The sequence below is a fragment of the Aegilops tauschii genome, chromosome 2, assembly GCF_002575655.3.
Source record: "Aegilops tauschii subsp. strangulata cultivar AL8/78 chromosome 2, Aet v6.0, whole genome shotgun sequence".
NCBI lineage: Eukaryota > Viridiplantae > Streptophyta > Magnoliopsida > Poales > Poaceae > Aegilops > Aegilops tauschii.
In genome coordinates this window covers 62,445,240-62,469,881 of record NC_053036.3, presented here as the reverse complement: position 1 = coordinate 62,469,881, position 24,642 = coordinate 62,445,240, and the positions used below count along the sequence as shown (strand labels likewise).

The 24,642-nt window shown below is 41.5% G+C and overlaps 1 protein-coding gene across 1 annotated transcript; it reads right to left on the bottom strand.

Moving 5' to 3' along the window:
* Nucleotides 1-2,089: 2,089 nt before the first annotated feature.
* LOC141040734 (uncharacterized) lies at nucleotides 2,090-2,662 on the bottom strand. The gene has a single exon (XM_073506851.1). It carries the CDS (start codon nucleotides 2,660-2,662, stop codon nucleotides 2,090-2,092), a length of 573 nt encoding a protein of 190 aa, XP_073362952.1.
* Nucleotides 2,663-24,642: the final 21,980 nt, after the last annotated feature.

Here is a 24,642-nt window from a genome sequence, read left to right as displayed (position 1 = left end):
ACGATGAGGCGAAGACTACATGATTGGTAGATGAAAACCTGCAGAGAGTCTGATGGGATGAGTACTTTAACGCTGAGAGTTAAACCGGAGCATGACCTCGTTGGAATTGAACTGCTGAATGTTCCATTTGAGGATTTCTTCCAGTTTTACAATCTAAAGTCCCTCGATAAAACAACGATCACTTGCTACTGTCTGTAAGTAGTACTACTTTTGTCATTAAGTCTCTCTATATAGGTCAGCTCTTTCATTGCATGTATTTATACTTATCGTCACTATATTATGCAGATTGAAGATCGCCGAATTGAAGAAAAGACAAATCGGTGATATTGGGTTCATTAACACAAATCTCATAGATGATTATCAGGTTAAATTTCATGCCAAAGATACCGAGGCCAACTTGCTACAATCGTTGGTAATAAATCAAAACAAAGATATAATACTCTTTCCTTACAACTTCAAGTGAGTGTTACTGTCTTCTGCATATTCGGTTTCCCTTATTAGTCCAGGTTATGGTAATGTAATTGATGACTTATGCATGCATGCGCAGCTTCCACTATATTCTCCTAGAGATTAAGCTTGAGCCGGGAGTAGTAACCGTCTTAGACTCGAGACGAAAAGATCCTCAGGACTATGCGAACATGACTCAAATGCTCCAGAAGTAAGTTAAATCGATCATTATCCACCATATCAGCAACTTTGTTCATTTCCTGATATCAAGTAATTGTTTTCTTTGTCTGGCAGGGTTTGGAGAAAATTCACCTCAAAAGCCCCGGGACTGCCGAACCAGCTGCAATTTAGACACCCGAAAGTAAGTACTATAGTAGCATGTTTCGCGCATCTCCTAGTGATTCAAGCGCTAGTTTGATCAATACCATTTAGCATGCTTGCTTATCAGTTTGATTGACCTCTATTTCTTGTAAAGTGGTTGTGGCAGCAACCCGGGAATAATTACTGTGGATACTACATTTGCGAGTCCATCCGCTACCATACCTGTGAGCGGGGCTACACTGAAGAACAATATGAAGTGCGTAAGCAATAATATTCACAATTTTATTTTATTACCATCATTTGTGTTGAGTTTCATTTATTCATATATATATGTATTAACCCCCTTCTTCAAATTAGATTTTTCGAAAGCGGGATCAACTCCTAGCACCAGATCGTATGCGAGGAATTCAAGAGGAATTGGCGGCATTCTTCCTTGACCACGTGATCGCTGAAAACGGAGAATACTATGTGAACCCTGTGTTCCTACAATATAATTAGGAGATTGTATTGTAAGAGATAATTATTGTATATATGTAGCCGGTAGTGTCGGATAGATATACGAGAACTTGTTGTTCGACCAATATCTCGGAGAAGGAGAGGTGGTCGATATCACTTCTCTCTGTATATATATATATATATATATATATATATATATATATATATATATATATATATATATGTTCATGACGATCTTCTGTTTCCTTTATTTGATTACTAGCTAGCGTGTCTACTCCTCTCCATACGTATATAGTACGTAGCGTCGACAAAGCACGAAGATAAGAGAGGACACTTCTCTCTATTAATTAGCTAGCTAACACAATATATGAAACACCTAAATTAACCCCCCAAAACCCCTAAACCACCCTCTTTCAAAAAAAAAACCTCAGCTCCTGCCAGATGCTGACGCGTGGATGCCTATTGGTCCCGGTTGGTGGCACCAACCGGGACCAAAGGCCCTCCTGCCTGGGCTCCCCGCACCGGCCACGTGGACGGCCTTTAGCCCCGGTTCGTGTAAGAACCGGGACTAAAGGGCTAGTAACGACCCTTTAGTCCCGGTTCCAGAACCGGGACTAAAGGCCCTTATGAACCGGGGTAAAAGCCCCTTCTCCTACTAGTGGTACCCACAGGTAGAGACACGACTCGAAGGACATGGCAGCTCCCAGCCCACTGTTCCCGGCCGGCATGAAGACAATTCTCCTGTCGAACGACCACTCCGGCAACCGCGGTGATAGGAAGATTTTGAGGCGATGCTTGGCCAGGTCATACTCGAGGATAAACCCTAGTCGACTGTTCCCTCCTTCTCTAAAAAAGTGGGAGCTCCCTACGTGCACCGCAGGATCCTCGTCGGATCGTCCCAAGTACTAGTCAGCGACGAGTACACGCAGGCTGACCTTTGGTTCTCCTCGTTTATGCAGGTGAAGAGCACGCGAAAGGGCCCTCCATGGCAGGCGCACTGGTCGCACCCGTCAGCCACGCAGAGCTTGGCTGCGTTCATGGAGTGGACCCTGTACGCCGAGGGCGCCGGCAACCACCGCTGGTATCCCGGGCTCCTTCCCCTGACGCGGAGATGAAGAGGGTGCATCCGTGGCGGCAGTCGAGGATCCGCCATAAGCGGCGGTCGGGGACAGGGAAGGAGAAGGGCGTCACGTTGGCGGGGACGAAGCGGGGGAGACGGTGACTGTTCGAGTTGTGGAGGAAGCCCAGCATGGAGGGTGCCCCGTGGAGCTCGATCGTGGAGCCGGCGGAGGATGGCCGGGCCAGAGGCGGCGTGGCTCCAGGCCTTGGAGACAAGTGAGGCCCGGAGGAGGCACGATGGGTCGTCCAGAGGGAAGCGGATGAGGATCTCCTGAACGAGGTCTTCCGGGACGCTTGTCCAGGGAGAGTGCGCTGTCATGCTGATGCTGCTCGCTCGAGGTGGTTCGATCAGCTAAACAGGTTCCCGGTTTTCCCTGTTTTCCCAAATGAGAACTGCTCTTCTTCTTTTTTGTAAATCCATAATTGTGTGTTGTATTAAGAGTCAATTACATCAGTGATGCTAGAACTTGGCGCAAACAGTCACTTTGATGCTAAAACTTGTGGCATACATTGAACTGGTGAAACAACTTGGCTCAAGCGTGTAAATACGGTGCAAATCACATTGGATACGAAAAGACCAATGACTTGGCGCGCCAGCATGGCATGGGCCCGCTGTCGGTGAGTAGAAAGCAGAGAGGAATGAGTGTGGCCTATTTTTTTGTGAAAACCCCCTGATTTTTTTATTTCTCATAAAAAAGCCCCTATCTACGCCTCAGAATGCATTTTATTTTACCACTTCAATGACTCATGGGTCCCGGGTTTGAGTACAGGGAAATTAACCGGTAAAAAGAAGCCCCCACGGGTCGAACTCATGAACTACGCAAGAATGCTAGCCGACTTAAACCACTCCATCGATAGTACTCTTTTGCACAATATCGATAACAGTCCTTCTTGTAGTATACAAAAAAAATGGGTTGCACGTGAGGCTTAAATGGATTGCAACCATTTTGCTTGCACTAGGTTTTTTTAAGATATTTTTTTGAGGGAGTTTTTTAAGATATTTGTAAAACGTATGTAATAAAAATAAAATGTTTGAATATTCATGATTTATAAATATTATATTTTTTTGTGTGGATATAAATAGTATACATAACGATGATGATTAGTAAATTAAAAAAATTTAAATATACACCCATGTATTATATAAAAATGTTTAGTAAATAAAAACATTTAAAATATTTATATTAAATAAAAAAAATTAGTGAATACAAAAAAATATACAGTTGCAGCTTATATTTAAATTATACAAAATGATGAATACAAACATTTACTAAATATTCACCTGTGTATAATTTTAACTCATGACTTATATTCAAAAACGTTATATATTTTATATATTAGCCATGATTAAGTATTCATACGAACATTGTAGATTTTAAATTATTTTTTATTATACAAATGTGTGTATAATTATTGAATTTTTTAATTATACAAACATTTTTATTTGTATGTATATAATTGTATTATAAAAACATTTTTATTTTCAATTTTATTTTTAAATTACCTGTATTTATATTGTATTGTTTTGAATTATATAAACATTTTCATAATTCATAAATATTATTTCATATATATTAATATTTTTGAAAAAATGCCTGATTTAAAAAAAAAGTAAGTTAGTTTGTATGTATATAATATTTATATGTCACAAATATTTGAACTTTATTTTATTACAGAGATTCGAATTTACATACCTTTTACAAATTTCTGAAAGATAAGAGCAGATGCAAATGGCCGCACTGACAGCAGGTTATTTCAGCTCCTAGAACGCCTTCGTTATTTACTAAAAATAAAAAAGAGAGTGCCTTCATTCAACTACATTATGCGTAGTTATCCTTCTAAGACATGAATGCGTTACAGGTGAATTTGCTATTATAAACTATTTGCTACTTACGGGTCGATGGTTCGAGGCGGAGCTCTCTTTATGTTTTATTTTTTTCAGAAAAATTGAGATGCCACCTCACCAATAACGACAGGTTTTTTTTTTGCTAAAAAAATCGAGGTTGTTTTCACAAAAAGTGGCCACACGCCCCCTCTCAGCTGTCGAGCCACTGACAGCAGGCCCCACGCCAAGCTGGCATGCCTAGTCAGCGGTCCGAGCGTACACAATCAACATTTGCACCGTATTTGCAGGCTTGAGCCAAGTTATTGCACGAGTTCAATGTATGCCACAAGTTCTAGCATCAAAGTGACCGTTTGCGCCAAGTTCTAGCACCACCGGTGTAATTGACTCTTGTATTCCGCACAATTTGCTCCACAGAAATGAGAACTGCTCTTCTTCTTTTGTAGGAAAGCCATAATGCACATATGCACTCTTGAGGGTTCTTTTTGTAAGTCAGCTTCACCGACGTTGTAGAGTGTACAATACACTTTTTATTACAAAAGTAGGGAAAGCATTTTCTTGAAAAATGAGAGCTTGGTTATACTATGTCCCATATAACCATTTTCTAAGTCAGCTTCATAGTTGCATTTTTTTCATGTTGCTTGATTATACTATGTCCCATATAACCATTTTTATCTCAGATAATTTTCATTATCATTTGCAATGTCTCTTGAGATTGAAACACCGATAGCACCTGGAGAGTGACAATACGCACGTCTTCCATATATCCAAAATAACTTCATAGCAGTATTTTTGCAATTGCATTTGAAAGAAAAATTTTAAGGGATGCTTAGATCGGACCACATTCAAAATTGAGAGAGCCTGATCTTTCTTCATCCAAAGGATAGTCTACAAAACAACAAAAACGGTTGTACAACCAAAAATCCGAGCCGTCCGTGTTTTGTTAAAAGAAGAAAACAATGCACATGTACAAACAAAAGTCGGTGCGATCCCATTTTCTAAAGAAATTACTCTATAATATGCACACACAATTCTCATTTTTTTTTCTTGTAAAACAAAGTGTGCACGTATGAAAAACTTTACAGTATGCAACACAATCCTCTAACCACATATGTACCTAAATAACACGCTATTAAATGAGGGGGCATTCCCACACTTTAACCATGTTTTTGCATAGTTTCTCTGTTTTAGTTGATTTTTTCACGTTGCTTGGTTGTACTATGTCCCATATAATCATTTTTCTCAGATTTTTCTCATGATCACTTGAATGCCTCTTGAGTGAAGCACCGATCGATATCACCTGAAGAGTGACAGTACTCTTCCATATATCCAATATCATTTCATAGTTTACTATTTTTGGCATTGCGTCAAAATAGAAAACATTTGAGCATTTGTACTGGATGATCCGGGTAAAACCGCCGTTGGACCTGGTTCTCAAGGGAACCGAAATCAACTGCCCGGTGTTACCCCTGAAAAGAAAAACCTAATACAGCATGGAACGCAAATAAGAAAAGGATTTATACCCGTGGATCCGGGTAAAAACGCCGTTGCAGCGGGGTCTCAGGGAAACTGAAATCAACTGCCGGCCAGGGTTACCCCTGAAAAGAATAACTTTATACATCATGCAACGCAATAACAAAATATTTGTACCCATTGATCCGGGTAAAAATACCGTTGCACCCGGGTCTCAGGGGAACCGAAAGCAACTGCCGGCGTTACCCTGAAAAGAGAAACTTTATACAGCTTGGAACGCAAATAAGAATAGGATTTGTCCCCATTGATCCGGGTAAAAACGCTATTGCAGCGGGGTCTCAGGGAAATTTAAATCAACTGCCGGCCGGCGTTACCCCTGAAAAGAACAACTTTATACATCATACAACACAATAACAAAATATTTGTACCCGTTGATCTGGGTAAAAACTTTGTTGCACCCGGGTCTCATGGGAACCGAAATCAACTGCCGGCGTTACCCCTGAAAAGATGAGTTGTTACTACCTTTTTACTAGGTCGCTTTCGCTGGGAAGAAGGCGCAATACGCTGCTGGCTTTAGCTTTCAGTTTCATGCCGCCAGTGACAGTTCTGATCAGTTTTTATTTCTGATCAGGACCATCAAGTGGACAGGTGGTATGTAAGTCGTTTTTGGTGTATCCCTGTAAAAAAAGAAGTTGTTTTTGGTGTATCCCGTGCAGCCCAGCAGCAAGCCTGCCGAAGTCCCAATCTATTTTTTTGTTTGTTTGCTTTGAAGCTGCTTCATGTTTACATGCACGAATGTAGCCAAAAAAACACCGCGTAGCTGTAATTGCACCGGCGACCGGTGACCCAATTAGGCAGGAAACTACGGGCCAGGGAGACCCACATTTTCCGATGCTTTTCGTCATTGCAACCGATCCCATCCATGAAACGTATCCTAAATCTCGCAAAAAGGTTAAGGACTCTTCAGCAATTGAGGTGGTACCGCGCGACTGGTGGTATAAAGCCATGCATCTACTGCGCACAGAAAATTCAGCAGTTCAGTTCCTTGTAAAAGAAATACCTAAGTAACAAAGCTCTCATTGTAAAATAAATCCATTTCGATTTTTTACTTTTTTTTGTTTTTCCTATTATGTTTTTGCTTTTATCTTCTTTAAAATAATTCAGGATTTTTAAAAAGTTCCAAATTTCAAAAAAATGAATTTTGGAAAAACGTTCAAGAAATGATAAATGTTTCGTGGATTTAAAAAATGTTCGTCATTCTGAAAAAATGTTCACGTAGTAAAAAATGTTAGTGAATTTGAAAAAATGTACAAAAATTCAAAATGTTCATGAATTTTTTAAACATGTTTACAAAAAGAAGAAATAATTTTGAATTACAAAAAAGCATTAATTTAGAAAAATTCTCATGCATTTTGAAAAACAGGTTCGTCAAAAAAATGTTTATGAATTTCAAATAATTTGCCCATATTTTAAAAACATATTAGTTGATTCAAAAATGTTCCCCAATTCACAAATATGTTCAAAAATTAAAAAAAATGTTTCCGAATATAAAAAATGTTCATGAGCAAACTGTTGAGGATATAAACCTTAAAGTCACCCGCCAGGAGGGGCCGGGTTACTCATAATGGTCATTGCCAGAAGCCCGGCGCCAAGCTTGGAGACGGTGGGCCAAAGATGGGCTTAAGACCCGGATATGGCTTAAGGCCCGTAGTTACAATCATTATTATGGTAGAACTTGTAGCGTAAGGCAAGAATAGTTGAGAGTCCGAGCCGGACACTCTTATGAGCCGGCCGGGACTCTGAGAGTTGCTGGGCATTAGCCTCCCTATATAAAGGGATGACCCGGCAGCGGTTTAGGGACAAGTAAGATCTCATCGAGAGCCAGGCATAGCAATTAAGCTCCCTGGTCATCGAAACCCTAATCAATACCACCTCAACTGGACGTAGGCTTTTACCTTCACCGTAAGGGGCCGAACCAGTATAACCCTCATGTTCCTTGTCCCGTTAACCCCTTCAAGCTTCCTAGCGGCGATGGCTCCACGACTAAGTCCTAGCTTGAGGACATCTGCCGTGACAATTCCACGACACAAACGAATGTTCCCAAATTTAAAAAAAATCACAATTTTCACATAACAATGTTTGCGTAATTGAAAAATGTTAACGTTCAAAAATAAGTTCATGAATTCGAAAAGATATTCACAAAATGAAAAATGGGAAACAAGAAAGAAAATTAAAAAAGGAACATGAAAAATAAAAAGAAAAGAAAAACTAGCATGAAAAAACGAGGAAAACCAAAAAAAGGAAATGAAAGAAAAATGAAAAAGCAGGAAAAAAACCGAAAGAAAAAAAAGGGAAACCGGAAAGGAGCCAGTTGGGCCGACCCAAAATGTGTATGTAGCGGGAGCGGGGGGTACGCGCCAGGTTGCTAACTAGTGTCCTACATGCCGAATAGGGATTCACAGCCCCATGGTGGGTGTCGGCAACAGCGGCACGGCGTGACGCGGTTATCACCCATCGGGTAGGCCATGGAGACAAAACCCAATAAATAATCAAGGAGGCCCAAGCCCATTACGCCTATAAAGGATGCTAGAGTACCCGCCTCCTCGGGGGCTTCGGCAGCAAGAGTGTCCCCCAAGCCGTTTGTTTTTAGGTGGCATGCCGTGGGGGCCTCTCGTGGGCTCTCCGCGTCATTCGATCTACCCGGACGGCACGCACCCGGGCGACCTGCCTCGAAAGTCCATGACGGGTGGACTATAGGCGCATGCGAGGCCACTGTCATGTGGTGTTTTTGGCGCACTCGCGTGCAGCGCCTCGTGCGCTTACCCGCGCATGATGGCCCTGCCGGACCCACATGTTGGCATAGTCGCGCCCGCGGTGGGCTGGTTCGGTCGCGACAAGCAGGGCATGCGTCGCACCATCCGACTGGTGGCAGAGACCGGTTCTTCAAGGAGGCCCTCCGTGCCATCTGTTTCACGCTGGCCTCTCGCGGTTGCGTCCCTGGGGCTCTCCGTGTCGTTCGATCTACACGGACGGTGCGCTCCTGGGTGGCCTGCCTTAGGGTCCTTGACAGGTGGACGAGGGTGCGGCTGATGCCACCATCATGTGGTGATTTCGGCCGTGCCCGAATGTGCCGCCATGTGTGGTGCCCTGCTTGTAATGGGGAGGCCAGGTCACCTTGTCAGCATCGCGCGAGGCAAGACAGGATGTGCACGCGCCTCGAATTTCACTCGGGCTTTGAATGCCCAGACTTTTGCCTTCACGTTTCCTAGCCGGCTAGTGTGTTTTCTTGTGCTCGGCTATTGTACGTTGCTAGGGCTAGCCGGTTGGCGGCTACTGCCATTTGCTCCATGACGGTCTCTTTCTCTCAAGTGTGCCAAGCACACAAGAGCGCCCAACATGGGGTGTACCATGTTCGGTCTTGACGTCTAGGGTTGTCAAGGGCTTGGTGGGCTGGGTTTGTTTGTGTATGCCCAGACTGAACTTTGTCTACTCGAACTGTACATTGGTTTGCTCGTCGTGGCATCTCACTTTGGTCTTTTGGCAGTCCCTGTTTTTGGTTTGGTCGGTTAGTGTCTCGTTGGTGCTGTTTTGAGTGTTTTTTGTTGTTGTCTCTTTATGTTGGTTTGTGTTGTGCGTGGGGTGCTGTTCAACGGGATTCTTCGTCTTCTTATTACTGATGCATTCTTTTTGCATCCGCCCTCTCGCATTGCACCCAAACGATTTACGCATCGTGAGCTTCTTGCACCTTTTTATTATGCTGGATTCCTCTCGCTTAATTGTTGATACCTGTCGTTTGCTCTTGTTTGCTTCACTGGTGTCCATGATGTTGATTTCCCTAGCTAACCAATGTTCATACCTGGCTTCGCTCTTGCTTTTTCTTGATCTATTTTTTGCCGCTCGCCGTACCTCGTCTTTCTTCTTTGTATTTGTAGCTTTTCGCGTCTTCTTCTTTTGTTCTTTCCTGCCACGGTTATTCCTGGCGCAGTGTGTTGCTCATTCGTCTCAATTCTTCGCAGTGGGTTTATGTTTGGTCTTGGTTCAGCTTAGCTGCATGAGGATTGGTCGCGTCCTGAAAGTAGTCAATTGTGGTTGGGATCCGACCTTATGGCACCGACATGGCCGATGGTTGTGCCGGTGGAACTGATTGGTGTCGCCGTAAGAGGCCCAATAGAATATATGCGCCCCGGTGAGGAATGGCGGTGGCTTTTACATGCGCTAGTGGGAATCGGGGGATATATTCACTGTTCTTCCTCCTAGTGAAGAGGCTACTGTGCTGATGGCATGGCCAGAGGCGATAGACATCCGTGGTAGGGTTCCAGGCCGTCGGCCCTCGATGATTGATGGCGATGTTGATGTTGATTATATAGTCCCGTGATGCCTCCCCACGGCGATTCCCATATTTACCGGACAATGTTGCGGGTGGAACGACCGTGTTGCATGTCCTGTGCGTGGGCATCCAGGCATGTTTCTCACTTGCTCATCACGAAACGTTAAGATCACCGCAGTTCCACTGTGAACATACTCGTCAATCCCCGGACTGGTGATGAATGATGACCCATAAGTATAGGGGATCGTAACAGTCTTCGAGGATAGTATTTCAGCCAAATTTATTGAATTGACACAAGGAGAGTGAAAGAATATTTATAAGCGTTAACAGTTGAGTTGTCGATTCAACCATCACCTAAAAATCACTTCCTTGCAGCAATTTATTAGTAGCACAATAATATGATAATAGTGATAATAAAAGTAACTTTAACAGTAACAGAAATAGCAGTTTTGTCGCAAGCAGAGCGACATTAGTAATAGTAACTTGAGAAATAACAATAGTAGTGAAGTGTAGGTAATGGATCAATGATGGATATTTGGATGAAATTCAATATGTAACACTCACAATCTAGAGCGACACACAATAGTTTCAATTCATCAATCATATGTACGCATGTATTCCGTATATCGTTATACGTGCTTGTGATAAAAACTTGCATAACATATTTTGTCCTACCCTTCCGTGGCAGCGGAGTCCTAATGAAAACTAAGATAATTAAGACACTCCTTTTGATAGAGAACTGGAACAAAGCATTAACACATAGTGAATATATGAACTCTTCAAGTCAAAGTCATCCTCGTCAATATCCCAATTATTGTCACCTTGGGGGTCTAGAACGATGACATGTGCATACAACTTGTATGTAAGATTGACATCTCAAATATATAATCATGAAAAGCATATGTGTCCCGATGTGAAATCATAGCACTCAGGCCCTAGTGACAAGCATTAAGCATAGCAACGTCATAGAAACATTTACCTCAGAACATAGTAGACACTCGGGATCAAGCCCTAACAAGCTCGACTACATAAGAAATTTCATCAATCTCCGTCACCGTCCAGCAAGCCTACAAAAGGAACTACTCACTCCGGAGGGTGAGCATCATGGAATTGTTAATGGAGAAGGGTTGCTGATGACGACGACGATGAATCCCTCTCTCCGGAGACTCGAACGGACTCTATATTAGGGTTCCAGATGAAGAACAGAACGTGGCGGCGGCTCCGTATCGTAAAACGCAATAAATCTTTCTCTTATATTTTCTCGAGAAGAAAAAATATATAGGCTTGGAATTAGGTCAAACGGAGGCTCGTGCGGACCATAAGCTCGCCAAGGTTGTGGGGCCACGTCAAGGTTGTGCGCTGGGTATTTTAACATCACACAGGCCTTTGCTACATATATCTGGGCCACATGTAGGTCGGTGCGGTCTTCGGACTCTACCTGGAGCGGTTTTCGATGTTGTGGCCACCTGTATTGTCTTTTTTATCTATTTTGTATTGTTTTTTATGGTTTTTAGCTTTCCTAACTGATTTTAAAAAGGAAATAAAACGAATGCTAAAAACTGAATTGTCAGTTTATACCGAATGCCTAGGCTCTTGGGCAGGCCCAAGCGTTCACAGTGTTGACATTTTTTCTGTGTATTCTGTAAAAAAATATCTACCTATTCGTAAAACTTTCTCAAATTCGTGAATCTTTTTGCAAAAACATTTCGACCTATACAAAAATTTCACAGATCTTGTAAAGAAATTGTGAAAAACAATTAAAAGAATTGTAAAAAAAGATTCACGAAAATGTTTTTTTAATTTTAAAAATATCATGCATGAGAAAAAATATAAAAAAGGAAAATTAATATATGAAAATTTAGGTAGGCCGATAGTGCAAGGCTTTTGTTATTTGCAATTTCTGTCATTATCAATCAACGTGAACAATTTCTTATATCCCGATTATTTCTTGAAATTTGTCAACAATTTTGGAATTTCGAATTGTGTATGAAAATTTTATAAGCATGAACACGTTTTCGAAAATTGTTAATAAATTTCCAAATATTGATGTTGTACACTAATTGCAAACCACTTACTTTTTAAAAATTTATCGACATTTTTAAAACATAAAAATTATTAAATTTATGAACAAAAAAACAAAAATGGGAACACTTTTTGATATTCTAGAACATTTTATAATTATAAATATTTGAGAACAACAACATTTTTTAGTATTCCAAAAATATTTCAAATTTTAGAACTGTTTTTTGTAGGGCCTTGTATCACCATTCGAAGGCACCATTCCAAGTTATTGTGATTTCGAGAATTCTGCATTTTCAAATAACTAGTCAATGTGTACGTGCAATGAACGTTAATTTGCAAGTATATTAAGTGCATGCAGATATTAAATAGGATATTATTTCCGTGTTATTATGTGATTAGCACTATATTTGATATAAAATTAACTTCACGGTAAACGTGTTGAGCGCTCGATATTGAAGCAGTTTAGGTCGTTGGATTGACATGATCTGATGGCCGAGATTAATTGGATCTGCCCCTTCGGGTCTTTTTATATTGATATAGATGTTCGTGCTTTCAAAATTTATTTGGAAATTAGGAATCATGTATTCAATTCTTTTCTACACAAACACACACAAAAATGCTCATGAAAATTCAAAATAAATTGGTTTCTATTTTCTGATTTTTTTACTTGAAATGTAAAATTTTGTACTGTTTTTCAAAAAATGTTTGTGTTCAAAGTTGTGTTTGCTCTTTTTAGAATATGTTTGTGTTATGACATTCTGAGCAATTTTGAAAGACACGAACAAGTTTTGACATATCTGTACAATTTTTTTAAAATGCGAATATTTTTACTTTATGGAAAAAACTAACATTTTTAAAATTTTGAACCAAAATTTATAAGTGTGAGCATTTTTTGGAAAAGAAAAAGGAAAAAATGAAAAAGAAATAGTGATAAAATGATCGGTTCAACAATGGGCCAGCCCACTGGCTAACTGAAGTAGAAGAAAAGAAAAAGAAGAAGCAAATATGCACAACCATTAGAATGTCCTAATTGGTTAGTTTGGTCATCCTTAGACCAAGAGGTCTTGAGTTTGATTCATGTTACTTGCACTCTTTTTATCTTTTAGAAAGAAAGTGAAAAACGGCTTAGTGCGCCGAGAGAAAAAAACATGCCATGAGCAGGCCACGTTCGGAGCAGGTGAAACGACTATCCTACCTTGTATTATGACAGGGTATAGAGAGATCTCAGCCATCAATGTATTTAGGGGGGGGGGGGTAGTGAAGCAAATGTGTCTCATAATCTCAAGGAGAAAATGACTACCGGCTAACGAGTGCAATCAGACAGTGGCAGTTGAGCCCAGCTTCTCTGGGCACAACAACAGTTTTACCCATATCATCTTCAAGGGAAATTGATGTAACATCGACAGTTGACTGTAGTTACCTCGGGAGCAATATTTCTTTTCACCAAGATCGCTGGGCCCCTGCCTACTGGCAGTGGAACTGATAGCATATGCACACGCCAAAGAGCGACAGGAAGCCCAGTGAACTTCTAGGTAGTGAAGATTCAGTAGTAGCCAGCCATTGTGGTAGCGCTCTTTTATGAGGGCAAGGATATGTTGGGAACTGTCGGATCCAGCGGCCACATGGTGGCTTAGATGTGATAGATGATTATGAGAAGTGGGCACATCACTTCAGTACATTTTGACCTACAAACCAAGTGGCACACTCCTGAGGGTTATTTTGAAGACATCTTTACATTTTCTACCCAGATAGTTGTAGATGTTTGCAAACCATCTTTATATCAGAAGTGTGTAGAACCGTAAACCATTTCCTAAGAAGTTCAGATGTATGAAACAACACAGTTCTACAACGATCTGATACTTCTAAGATTTTAAGTATGCAAAGCATATCAACAGAAAATTGTATGGAATTTCCAAATGGAAAAACCATCTAGTCTAAAAGGTAGCCAGAAAGAACACGGGTTGATCACCTAGTCCAACATATCTTCGAAATAGCACACAACACATGGAAGACGTTCCACCATCTCATAGCCCTACCAATCCAATCACAAATCCAGACTTGAGTCCCCACCTTGACTAGAGTCGACAAGTGGAATGCGGATCGCAGTGATAGGCCACGCTCCCCTTCCATGTGAGGGGATGAAGCTCACTCAGTAAGAATGACTTGTTCAAAAATGGATAATTCCCAAGATGTGTGATTGCCTCCATCCTTGCTGAAATCCTAGGTTTGGCCACCGTTTCTAGAATGAATCCAACCAAGGCGGTTGCCATGTCTGGGTGGATCTACAAAATGACCTTGTTCATTGTGTCAGCAAGAGCGCTGACGAGTTCAAGTTCTACACTGGCGTGATGGGCGTCTGCATGGATGGCTTTGGGTGTTCGTGTCATTATCTCGTTGTTGCTCCGTCGGTCGGTAGCACTTCACGGCTGTTGCCGCCTCGCTCCCCATACATCGCTCCTTCGGTCTTCAAGACATGCCCTTGGGTGGGCGCTGCTTTGGCTTCAACGACGGGTGGCTTAATTGTTGGAGAGCGTAGCATGCAGTTTCAAAAAAAATCTACGATCACACAAGATCTATCTAGGAGATGCATAGCAACAAGAGGGGGAGAGTGTGTCCACGTACCCTCATAGACCGAAAGCGGAAGCATTAGGTTAACGCGGTTGATGTAGTCGAACATCTTCACGATCCAACCGATCTAGTACCGAACGTACGGCACCTCCGAGTTCAGCACACGTTCAGCTCGATGACGTCCCTCGAACTCTTGATCCACAAGAGGGTCAAGGGAGAGTTTCGTCAACACGACGGCGTGGTGACGGTGATGGTGATGTGATCTGCACAGGGCTTCGCCTAAGCACTACAACGCTATGACCGGAGGAGTAAACTGTGGAGGGGGGCACCGCACACGGCTAAGAGAACAACTGTGGTGCTTTGGGGTGCCCCCTGCCCCCGTATATAAAGGAGGAGGGAAGGAGGCGGCCGGCCTAGAGGGGGCACGCCATGGGGGGAAACCAAATAGGACTCCAAGTCCTATTCGGCCCCCCTTCCTTTCTTACGGAGGGGAAAAGGGGAAGGGAGAGGGAAAAGGAGAAGGAAAGGGGGGTGCGCCCCCTCCCCTAGTCCAATTCAGACTCCCTATGGGAGGGGGCGCGGCCACCCCTTGTGGGCTGCCTCCCCTCTCCCTATGGCACATGTAGGCCCAATACTTTCCCCGGGGGGTTCCGGTAACCACTCGGTACTCCGAAAAAAATACCCAAACCATTCTGAAACCATTCCGGTGTCCGAATACCATCGTCCAATATATCAATCTTTACCTCTCGACTATTTCGAGACTCCTCGTCATGTCCGTGATCTCATCCGGGACTCTGAACAATCTTCGGTCACCAAAACACATAACTCATAATACAAATCGTCATCGAACGTTAAGCGTGCGGACCCTACGGGTTCGAGTACTATGTAGACATGACCGAGACACATCTCTGGTCAATAACCAATAGCAGAACCTGGATGCTCATATTGGTTCCTACATATTCTACGAAGATCTTTATCGGTCAAACCGCAATGACAACATACGTAATTCCCTTTGTCATCGGTATGTTACTTGCTGAGATTCGATCGTCGGTATCCTCATACCTAGTTCAATCTCGTTATCGGCAAGTCCCTTTACTCGTTCCGTAGTGCATCATCCGGCAACTAACTCATTAGTCACATTGCTTGCAAGGCTTATCATGATGTGCATTACCGAGAGGGCCCAGAGATACCTCTCCGATACTCGGAGTGACAAATCCTAATATCAATCTATGCCAACCCAACAAACACCTTCGGAGACACCTGTAGAGCATCTTTATAATCACCCAGTTACGTTGTGACGTTTGATAGCACACAAGGTGTTCCTCCGGTATTCGGGAGTTGCATAATCTCATAGTCAAAGGGATATGTATAACTCATGAAGAAAGCAATAGCAATAAAACTTAACGATCATTATGCTAAGCTAACGGATGGGTCTTGTCCATCACATCATTCTCCTAATGATGTGATCCCTCTCATCAAATGACAGCACATGTCTATGGTCAGGAAACTTAACCATCTTTGATTAACGAGCTAGTCAAGTAGAGGCATACTAGGGACACTTTGTTTTGTCTATGTATTCACACATGTATCAAGTTTATGGTTAATACAATTCTAGCATGAATAATAAACATTTATCATGATATAAGGAAATATAAATAACAACTTTATTATTGCCTCTAGGGCATATTTCCTTCAGTCTCCCACTTGCACTAGAGTTAATAATCTAGATTACATTGTAATGATTCTAACACCCATGGAGTCTTGGTGCCGATCATGTTTTGCTCGTGGAAGAGGCTTAGTCAACGGGTCTGCAACATTCAGATCCGTTTGTATTTTGCAAATCTCTATGTCTCCCTCCTTGACTTGATCGCGGATGGAGTTGAAGCATCTCTTGATGTGTTTGGTTCGTTTGTGAAATCTGGATTCCTTCGCTAAGGCAATTGCTCCAGTATTGTCACAAAATATTTTCATTGGACCCAATGCACTAGGTATTACACCTAGATCGGATATGAACTCCTTCATCCAGACTCCTTCATTTGCTGCTTCCGAAGTAGCTATGTACTCCGCTTCACACGTAGATCCCGCCACGACGCTCTGCTTGGAACTGCACCAACTGACAGATCCACCATTCAATATAAATACATATCCGGTTTGTGACTTAGAGTCATCTAGATCAGTGTCAAAGCTAGCATCGACGTAACCATTTACGACAAGCTCTTTCTCACCTCCATAAACGAGAAACATATCCTTAGTCCATTTCAGGTATTTCAGGATGCTCTTGACCGCTGTCCAGTGTCCACTCCTGGATTACTTTGGTACCTCCCTGCTGAACTTATAGCAAGGCACACATCAGGTCTGGTACACAACATTGCATACATGATAGAACCTATGGCTGAAGCATAGGGAATGACTTTCATTTTCTCTCTATCTTCTGCAGTGGTCGGGCATTGAGTCTGACTCAACTTCACACCTTGTAACACAGGCAAGAACCCTTTCTTTGACTGATCCATTTTGAACTTTTTCAAAACTTTATCAAGGTATGTGCTTTGTGAAAGTCCAATTAAGTGTCTTGGTCTATCTCTATAGATGTTGATGCCCAATATATAAGCAGCTTCACCGAGGTTTTTCATTGAAAAATTCTTATTCAAATATCCTTTTATGCTATCCAGAAATTTTGTGTTATTTCCAATCAATAATATGTCATCCACATATAATATTGGAAATGCTACAGAGCTCCCCTCACTTTCTTGTAAATACAGGCTTCTCCAAAAGTCTGTATAAAACCATATGATTTGATTACACTATCAAAGCGTATATTCCAACTCTGAGAGGCTTGCACCAGTCCATAAATGGATCGCTAGAGCTTGCACACTTTGTTAGCACCTTTAGGATCGACAAAACCTTCTGGTTGCATCATATACAACTCTTCTTTAAGAAATCCATTAAGGAATGCAGTTTTGACGTTCATTTGCCAAATTTCATAATCATAGAATGCGGCAATTGCTAACATGATTCGAACAGATCACTTAAGCAACGCTACAGGTGAGAAGGTCTCATCGTAGTCAACTCCTTGAACTTGTCGAAAACCTTTCGTAACAAGTCGAGCTTTGTAGACAGTAACATTACCATCAGCGTCAGTCTTCTTCTTGAAGATCCATTTATTCTCTATGGCTTGTCGATCATCGGGCAAGTCAACCAAAGTCTATACTTTGTTCTCATACATGGATCCCATCTCAGATTTCATGGCCTCAAGCCATTTCGCGGAATTTGGGCTCATCATTGCTTCCTCATAGTTCGTAGGTTTGTCATGGTCTAGTAACATGACTTCCATAACAGGATTACCGTACCACTCTAGTGCGGAACGTACTCTGGTTGACCTACAAGGTTCGGTAGTAACTTGATCTGAAGTTTCATGATCATCATCATTAGCTTCCTCACTAATTGGTGTAGGCATCACTGGAACTGATTTCTGTGATGAACTACTTTCCAATTCGAGAGAAGGTACAACTACCTCATCAAGTTCTACTTTCCTCCCACTCACTTCTTTCGAGAGAAACTCCTTCTCTAGAAAGGATCCATTCTTAGCAACAAATATCTTGCCTTCGGATCTGTGATAGAAGGTGTACCCAACAGTTTCTTTTGGGTATCCTATGAAGACACATTTCTCCGATTTGGGTTCGAGCTTATCAGGTTGAAGCTTTTTCACATAAGCATCGCAACCCCAAACTTTAAGAAACGACAGCTTAGGTTTCTTGCTAAACCATAGTTCATATGGTGTCGTCTCAACGGATTTAGATGTTGCCCTATTTAACGTGAATGCAGCCGTCTCTAAAGCATAACCCCAAAACGATAGTGGTAAATGGGTAAGAGACATCATAGATCGCACCATATCTAATAAAGTACGTTTACGACGTTCGGACACACCATTACGCTGTGGTGTTCCAGGTGGCGTGAGTTGCGAAACTATTCCACATTGTTTCAAATGAAGACCAAACTCGTAACTCAAATATTCGCCTCCGCGATCAGATCGTAGAAACTTTATTTTCTTGTTACGATGATTCTCCACTTCACTCTGAAATTCTTTGAACTTTTCAAATGTTTCAGACTTATGTTTCTTTAAGTAGAGATACCCATATCTGCTCAAATCATCTGTGAAGGTCAGAAAATAATGATACCCGCCGCGAGCCTCAACACTCATCGGTCCGCATACATCAGTATGTATTATTTCCAATAAGTCAGTAGCTCGCTCCATTGTTCCGGAGAACGGAGTCTTAGTCATCTTGCCCATGAGGCATGGTTCGCAAGCATCAAGTGATTCATAATCAAGTGATTCCAAAAGCCCATCAACATGATGTTTCTTCATGCGCTTTACACCAATATGACCTAAACGGTAGTGCCACAAATAAGTTGCACTATCATTATTAACTTTGCATCTTTTGGCTTCAATATTATGAATATGTGTATCACTACGATCGAGATTCAACAAAAATAGACCACTCATCAAGGGTGCATGACCATAAAAGATATTACTCATATAAATAGAACAACCATTATTCTCTGATTTAAATGAATAACCGTCTCACATCAAACAAGATCCAGATATAATGTTCCTGCTCAACACTGGCACCAAATAACAATTATTCAGGTCTAAAACTAATCCTGAAGGTAGATGTAGAGGTAGCGTGCCGACGGCGATCACATAGACCCTAGAACCATTTCCGACGCCCATCGTCACCTCGTCCTTAGCCAATCTTCGTTTAATACGTAGCCCCTGTTTTGAGTTGCAAATATGAGCAACAGAACCAGTATCAAATATCCAGGCGCTACTATGAGCATTAGTAAGGTATACATCAATAACATGTATATCAAATATACCTTTCACTTTGCCATCCTTCTTACCGCCAAGATTTTGGGGTAGTTCCGCTTTCAGTGACCAGTCCCATTGCAGTAAAAGCACTCAGTCTCAGGCTTGGGTCTAGCTTTGGGCTTCTTCCTGGGAGTGGCAACTTGCTTGCCATTCTTCTTGAAGTTACCTTTCTTTCCCTTTGCCCTTTCTATTGAAACTAGTTGTCGTTAACCATCAACACTTGATGCTCTTTCTTGATTTCTACTTTCGCCGATTTCAGCATCGCGAAGAGCTCGGGAATCATTTTTCGTTATCCCTTGCATATTATAGTTCATCACAAAGTTCTAATAACTTGGTGTAGTGACTAGAGAACTCTGTCAATCACTATCTTATCTGGAAGCTTAACTCCCACTTGATTCAAGCAATTGTAGTACCCAGATATTCTGAGCACATGCTCACTAGCTGAGCTATTCTCCTCCATCTTGTAGGCAAAGTACTTGTCAGAGGTCTAATACCTGTTAACACGGGCATGAGTCTAAAATACCAATTTCAACTCTTGGAACATCTAATATGCTCCGTGGCGTTCAAAACGTTCTTGAAGTCACGGCTCTAAGCCGTAAAGCATGGTGCAGTTAAACTATCAAGTAGTCATCATACCGAGCTTGTCAAACGTTCATAACGTTGGCATATGCTCCTGCAATAGGTCTGTCACCTAGCGGTGCATCAAGGACATAATTCTTCTGTGCAGCAATGAGGATATTCCTCAGATCACGGACCCAGTCAACATCATTGCTACTATCATATTTCAACTTATTTTTCTCTAGGAACATATCAAAAATAAACGGGGAGCTACATCGCGAGCTATTGATCTACAACAGAATTTGCAAATACTATCTGGACAAAGTTCATGATAAATTTAGTTCAATTAATCATATTACTTAAGAACTCCCACTTAGATAGACATCCCCCGAGTCATCTAAATTATCACGTGATCTGTATCAACTAAACCATGTCCGATCATCACGTGAGATGGACTAGTTTTCAACATACTATACTATGGTCGAAGCAGCAATGGACGACGGCGGCCATGGGAAGAGCTGAGGAGAGGAAGAAGGACGTCCGGAGGAGCAAAGGTCGGTGGCGAGTGGCCATCTCCCTTCTTTCATCATCTAAATTCTTTATGACAAAGCTTTCCTCCGAATACATTAAGTAAACAGCCCAACCGATGAGTGATGACGACAAGAAAAGAGTATAAACCCAGGTTTGGACATAAATAGTGTCAACTCAAGCAGAATATAATAAGGCAGTAAACATGTTGTCACATCCTCTTTGACCCTCTTCAGATCAAATCATCTACATAGCTTCAATTTTCTTTGTGCTTTACAGCAAAGAGCAAAACTAAGGAGAGCAAAGCATAGTTGATGATGGATTGGTGAATTACCTCGATGGCGTACATGATGGTAATGTCAGTGCTTCTGGAGCTAGTAGTGTTCGTCCACAGACATAAGCATAGAAAAGAAAACATGATTTCAGCGAAACTAAAACTGTCAATGAAAGTTGAATAACAATGCAGCAGATTAGCTCTTAGCATGGAGGAATATCACCAAATTAAACAAGATGGTTGTTCAAGTTTCTATATGACTATTCATGATTTCAGTTTGTCATCATCGTTTAAATAGCTTGGCAAACATTGACAGCAAAGAAACAAAAATTTGAAGTCAATAGCTTTGTGAGCATGTAGTAGATTGTTCACATCCTAATGAAATACATGGCAAAGAAGCTTGAATTATACTAGCAACAGAAAGCAGTCAGCAGTATGTGAGAGTGCCAGCTATAGATAAAATCATGCACACTCGAATATAAACTGAACAACAGCCACCAGAGCAAGACATTGTCGTTGTTGTCTACAAATAGAAGTGTAACATTGCTTTCCAGCAATCAGAAAGAAAATTTGGGTGCCTGCTTCTAGTACACAAGCTCAGGTAGTGCAACATGTCTAGCAGAACAAATGAACAATAGCAGCAAAATGTCTGCAGCAAGCACTAAGGCTGGACCGTTGAGATGGTGACTCCTGTGGCTTTCTAGTCCACATGTCAGCAGCAAGCACTAAGGTCGATCTCATCGAACGCCACCGCCTTGGCGCTCCCGGCCTCCGCCAGTACCTGCCAAAAGACCCATTCAGAATTTAGATCACACCTACACACGATGAACCATTCAAATTCGAACTGACTTGAAGCAGAGCATGGTTCTATAGCTCGTTTTCCAGGTTAGGTTAGGCTATGCACTTGTCCATCTAATCTAAACTAGTACAAACGACGCATCAACACTCAGAACATGATAGAGTGGAAAATACCATCACTGCAAGGTATGCTACAACGCCTGCATGACAGCTAAAAGGTTCATCCATAATACAGAAAAATTATGGCGTTGTGAAACATACTATGTCATATAGAGATAGACTTCACAGGTGAAGTCGAGGCAACTTATGATGCAAGTTTTCAGTGTGAGAAGCACCTAGGCAAGGGCTAACCTGGTTGATAAGGGCAGCAGAGCGAGAGACGAGCTCGATGTCGTTGCCATCGAGGATGATCTCATCCTTTACTTTCTCGGACCATGGGATTGTCACACCGTCAAGCATGTCAACTTTCCTTACCTGTTCAAGGAAAGGGATAATCTCAGTACATTTCAGACACGACTCAAGTAACACACAAAAGCGTCAGAACAGCTGAAGGCATGCAGGACATCACAAACACACAATGCAAGAGTGGCATTTGCTTCTCTAGAGTATACGACACTCAGGTTCATTGATTTCTTTATAGAAGGAGTAGTTGAAATCATGCATGCTTGGCCAACATAATTAAGCGCAGCCTGAGCCTACTACACAAACCACGAACATGTCACACGATTTCCATGTGGTAGCAGTATATCACCCAGCCAATGGTTAATGCAGGAATGCGCAAGTGTTGAAGCTTGGGCAATTCCTTGATGCCTGGCTCTGCTGGTCGAATCCAACAGCTGGCTACTAATTATGTCCACAGCTGGATCCGCGTGATTGATTACATATAAATTTTTCATTTCATTTTTCAGTGCTAAAAATGAGTTTTTTGTGAAAGACCTATCAAATATTTGTTCAAATGATGTCATATTTTGCACAAGTTTACATCTTAGATTGGCAAACAACATTGACAAAGGGAGTTTTTATTTCTTTCCCATGAAAAAACAATTGTCCATTTTTTGAGTGCCCAAAATAAGTTTTTTTGTGAAGGACTTACCATATATTTGTTGCAAAATTGTACCAAATCAATTTTCTAAAATACTAGGCCATATATAATGCACAATTGACCAAATGGTTAGGTGTCAAAAGTTTTGATGCACCTCTCATGAAAAAGACAAATTTCCGTCGATTCAGTAGAAAGCGGGTAAAATTTGTACTGTAGCTGCCTCATAGTTTGCTCTTTATTTTTTCCAAAAATCATTTCTAGGTACATAAGTATCTTTTTAATCATAGAAACACAAAAAATTCAAAGATTCAACCACTATGTAGGAACGGTCATACCCGCCGTTTTGACCCCATTTTGAAACGGGCATAAAAAATTCAAAAAAAATCAAAAAATTGGAAAACCTTCGCATTGTGTCATTATATGTGACCAAGTTACCAGGAAAAATAATAAACTTGTAATACGGCAATTCATTTAAAAAAGTGCTCTCAGAAACGAGCTATCATGTGTGGAGATCAATGACTTTCAAGCCAAATGATCGATCTTATGGCCACATTCATGGCATAGTTTGTTCAAATGATCTTATATTGTGCACAAGGGTGCATCTTGGAATGGCAAACAATGTTTCCTAAGGGAGTTTTCATTTTCTTTGCACGGAAAATTCATTTTCAATTTTTCGAGTGCCCGAAATGAGGTTTTTTGTGAAGGAACTACCAAATAAATGTTGTAAAAATGGACCAAATCAATTTTATAAAATACTAGTCCATGTTTAATGCACAATTGACACAATGGTTCGGTGTCAAAAGCCTTGATCCACCTCTGGTCAAAAAGACAAATTTCTGCCAATTCAGCAAGAAGCGGGTCAAATTTGAACTGCAGCTGCCTCATAGTTTGCTCTTTTTTTCCAGAAATCATTTCTAGGTACATAAGTATCTATTTAAGCATAAATACATGGTTTGGTGGTGATACGTTGAGGTTTGGACGGTGGCCCAGGGCCCCAACTCCAAAGCGCGTAGACTCGCATGCCCGCCGCGTGGTCACCGCGTGACCGTGGCGTTGCCATGCATTCTGGGAAGCCTAGGCATGTCTAGTAGGTTTGTCACTCCCCAGGTAGATGCTTGGAAGAAAATAACAACAGAATAATCTCACAAGGAGACCGAACAATGCTCAAACATGAATTAGCACCCAAGTGTTTGATTAGTGGTACGGGAAATGCACATGGCCAATGGGCCTGAGTTTTGGCCGAGGATGATCATCTACTAAGGATACTATCTTGGAAAATTTGCAGCTCAAATGGAGGAGCCTATGTGTCACTTGCTTTGCAACGTACCACACTGGACAGAAATATGAATGTTGAAGCCACACTCACATGTATTGTTATATGGGGCTCAAATTTTGTGGAGAGCTTTTGGGAATATAGAAGATGTGGCAAAAATTCAGCTCATTAGGATATGCCTAGCTAGTACTTCCTTCACAACAGTTCGAGTTGAACAAAAACTTTGAAAATTTGCCGAGAAGATTTACCAGGCAAATGGAGTTGAGTATTGTCATGAGGCAATGATTTGGATAGTAAAGAATGCCTAATTTTTTTGGGAATTTTGGGAATGACAGAAATATAGGTTGCTACACAACCTAGGGCAAAAATTGACACATGGACATGACACATAGGCAAAACTGATGAGGTGGCGCCTAGTCATAGCAATCCACCACAATTTACAAGGTTATGACCATCTATATTGGTCGTGATCAGGTAGAAATAAGGCAATGGATCAGTGTTGTCTGCTTTATGACCATTTCGTGTAATCAAATTACGACCTTTATGGCAAAAATGGTTGATATAGTTGAGGGTTTGGAGCCCCCCGAGCAGCTTTTAACAAATTGGTCTCAAATGGTCGTAGATCTATGACCAATTCTTCCAGGGTCACTGGCAGAAGGTCACTAGTTGACATATTTCTTGTAGTGAGCTTCCCAGACGCAATGTTGTCTTCTGATACGTCTCCAA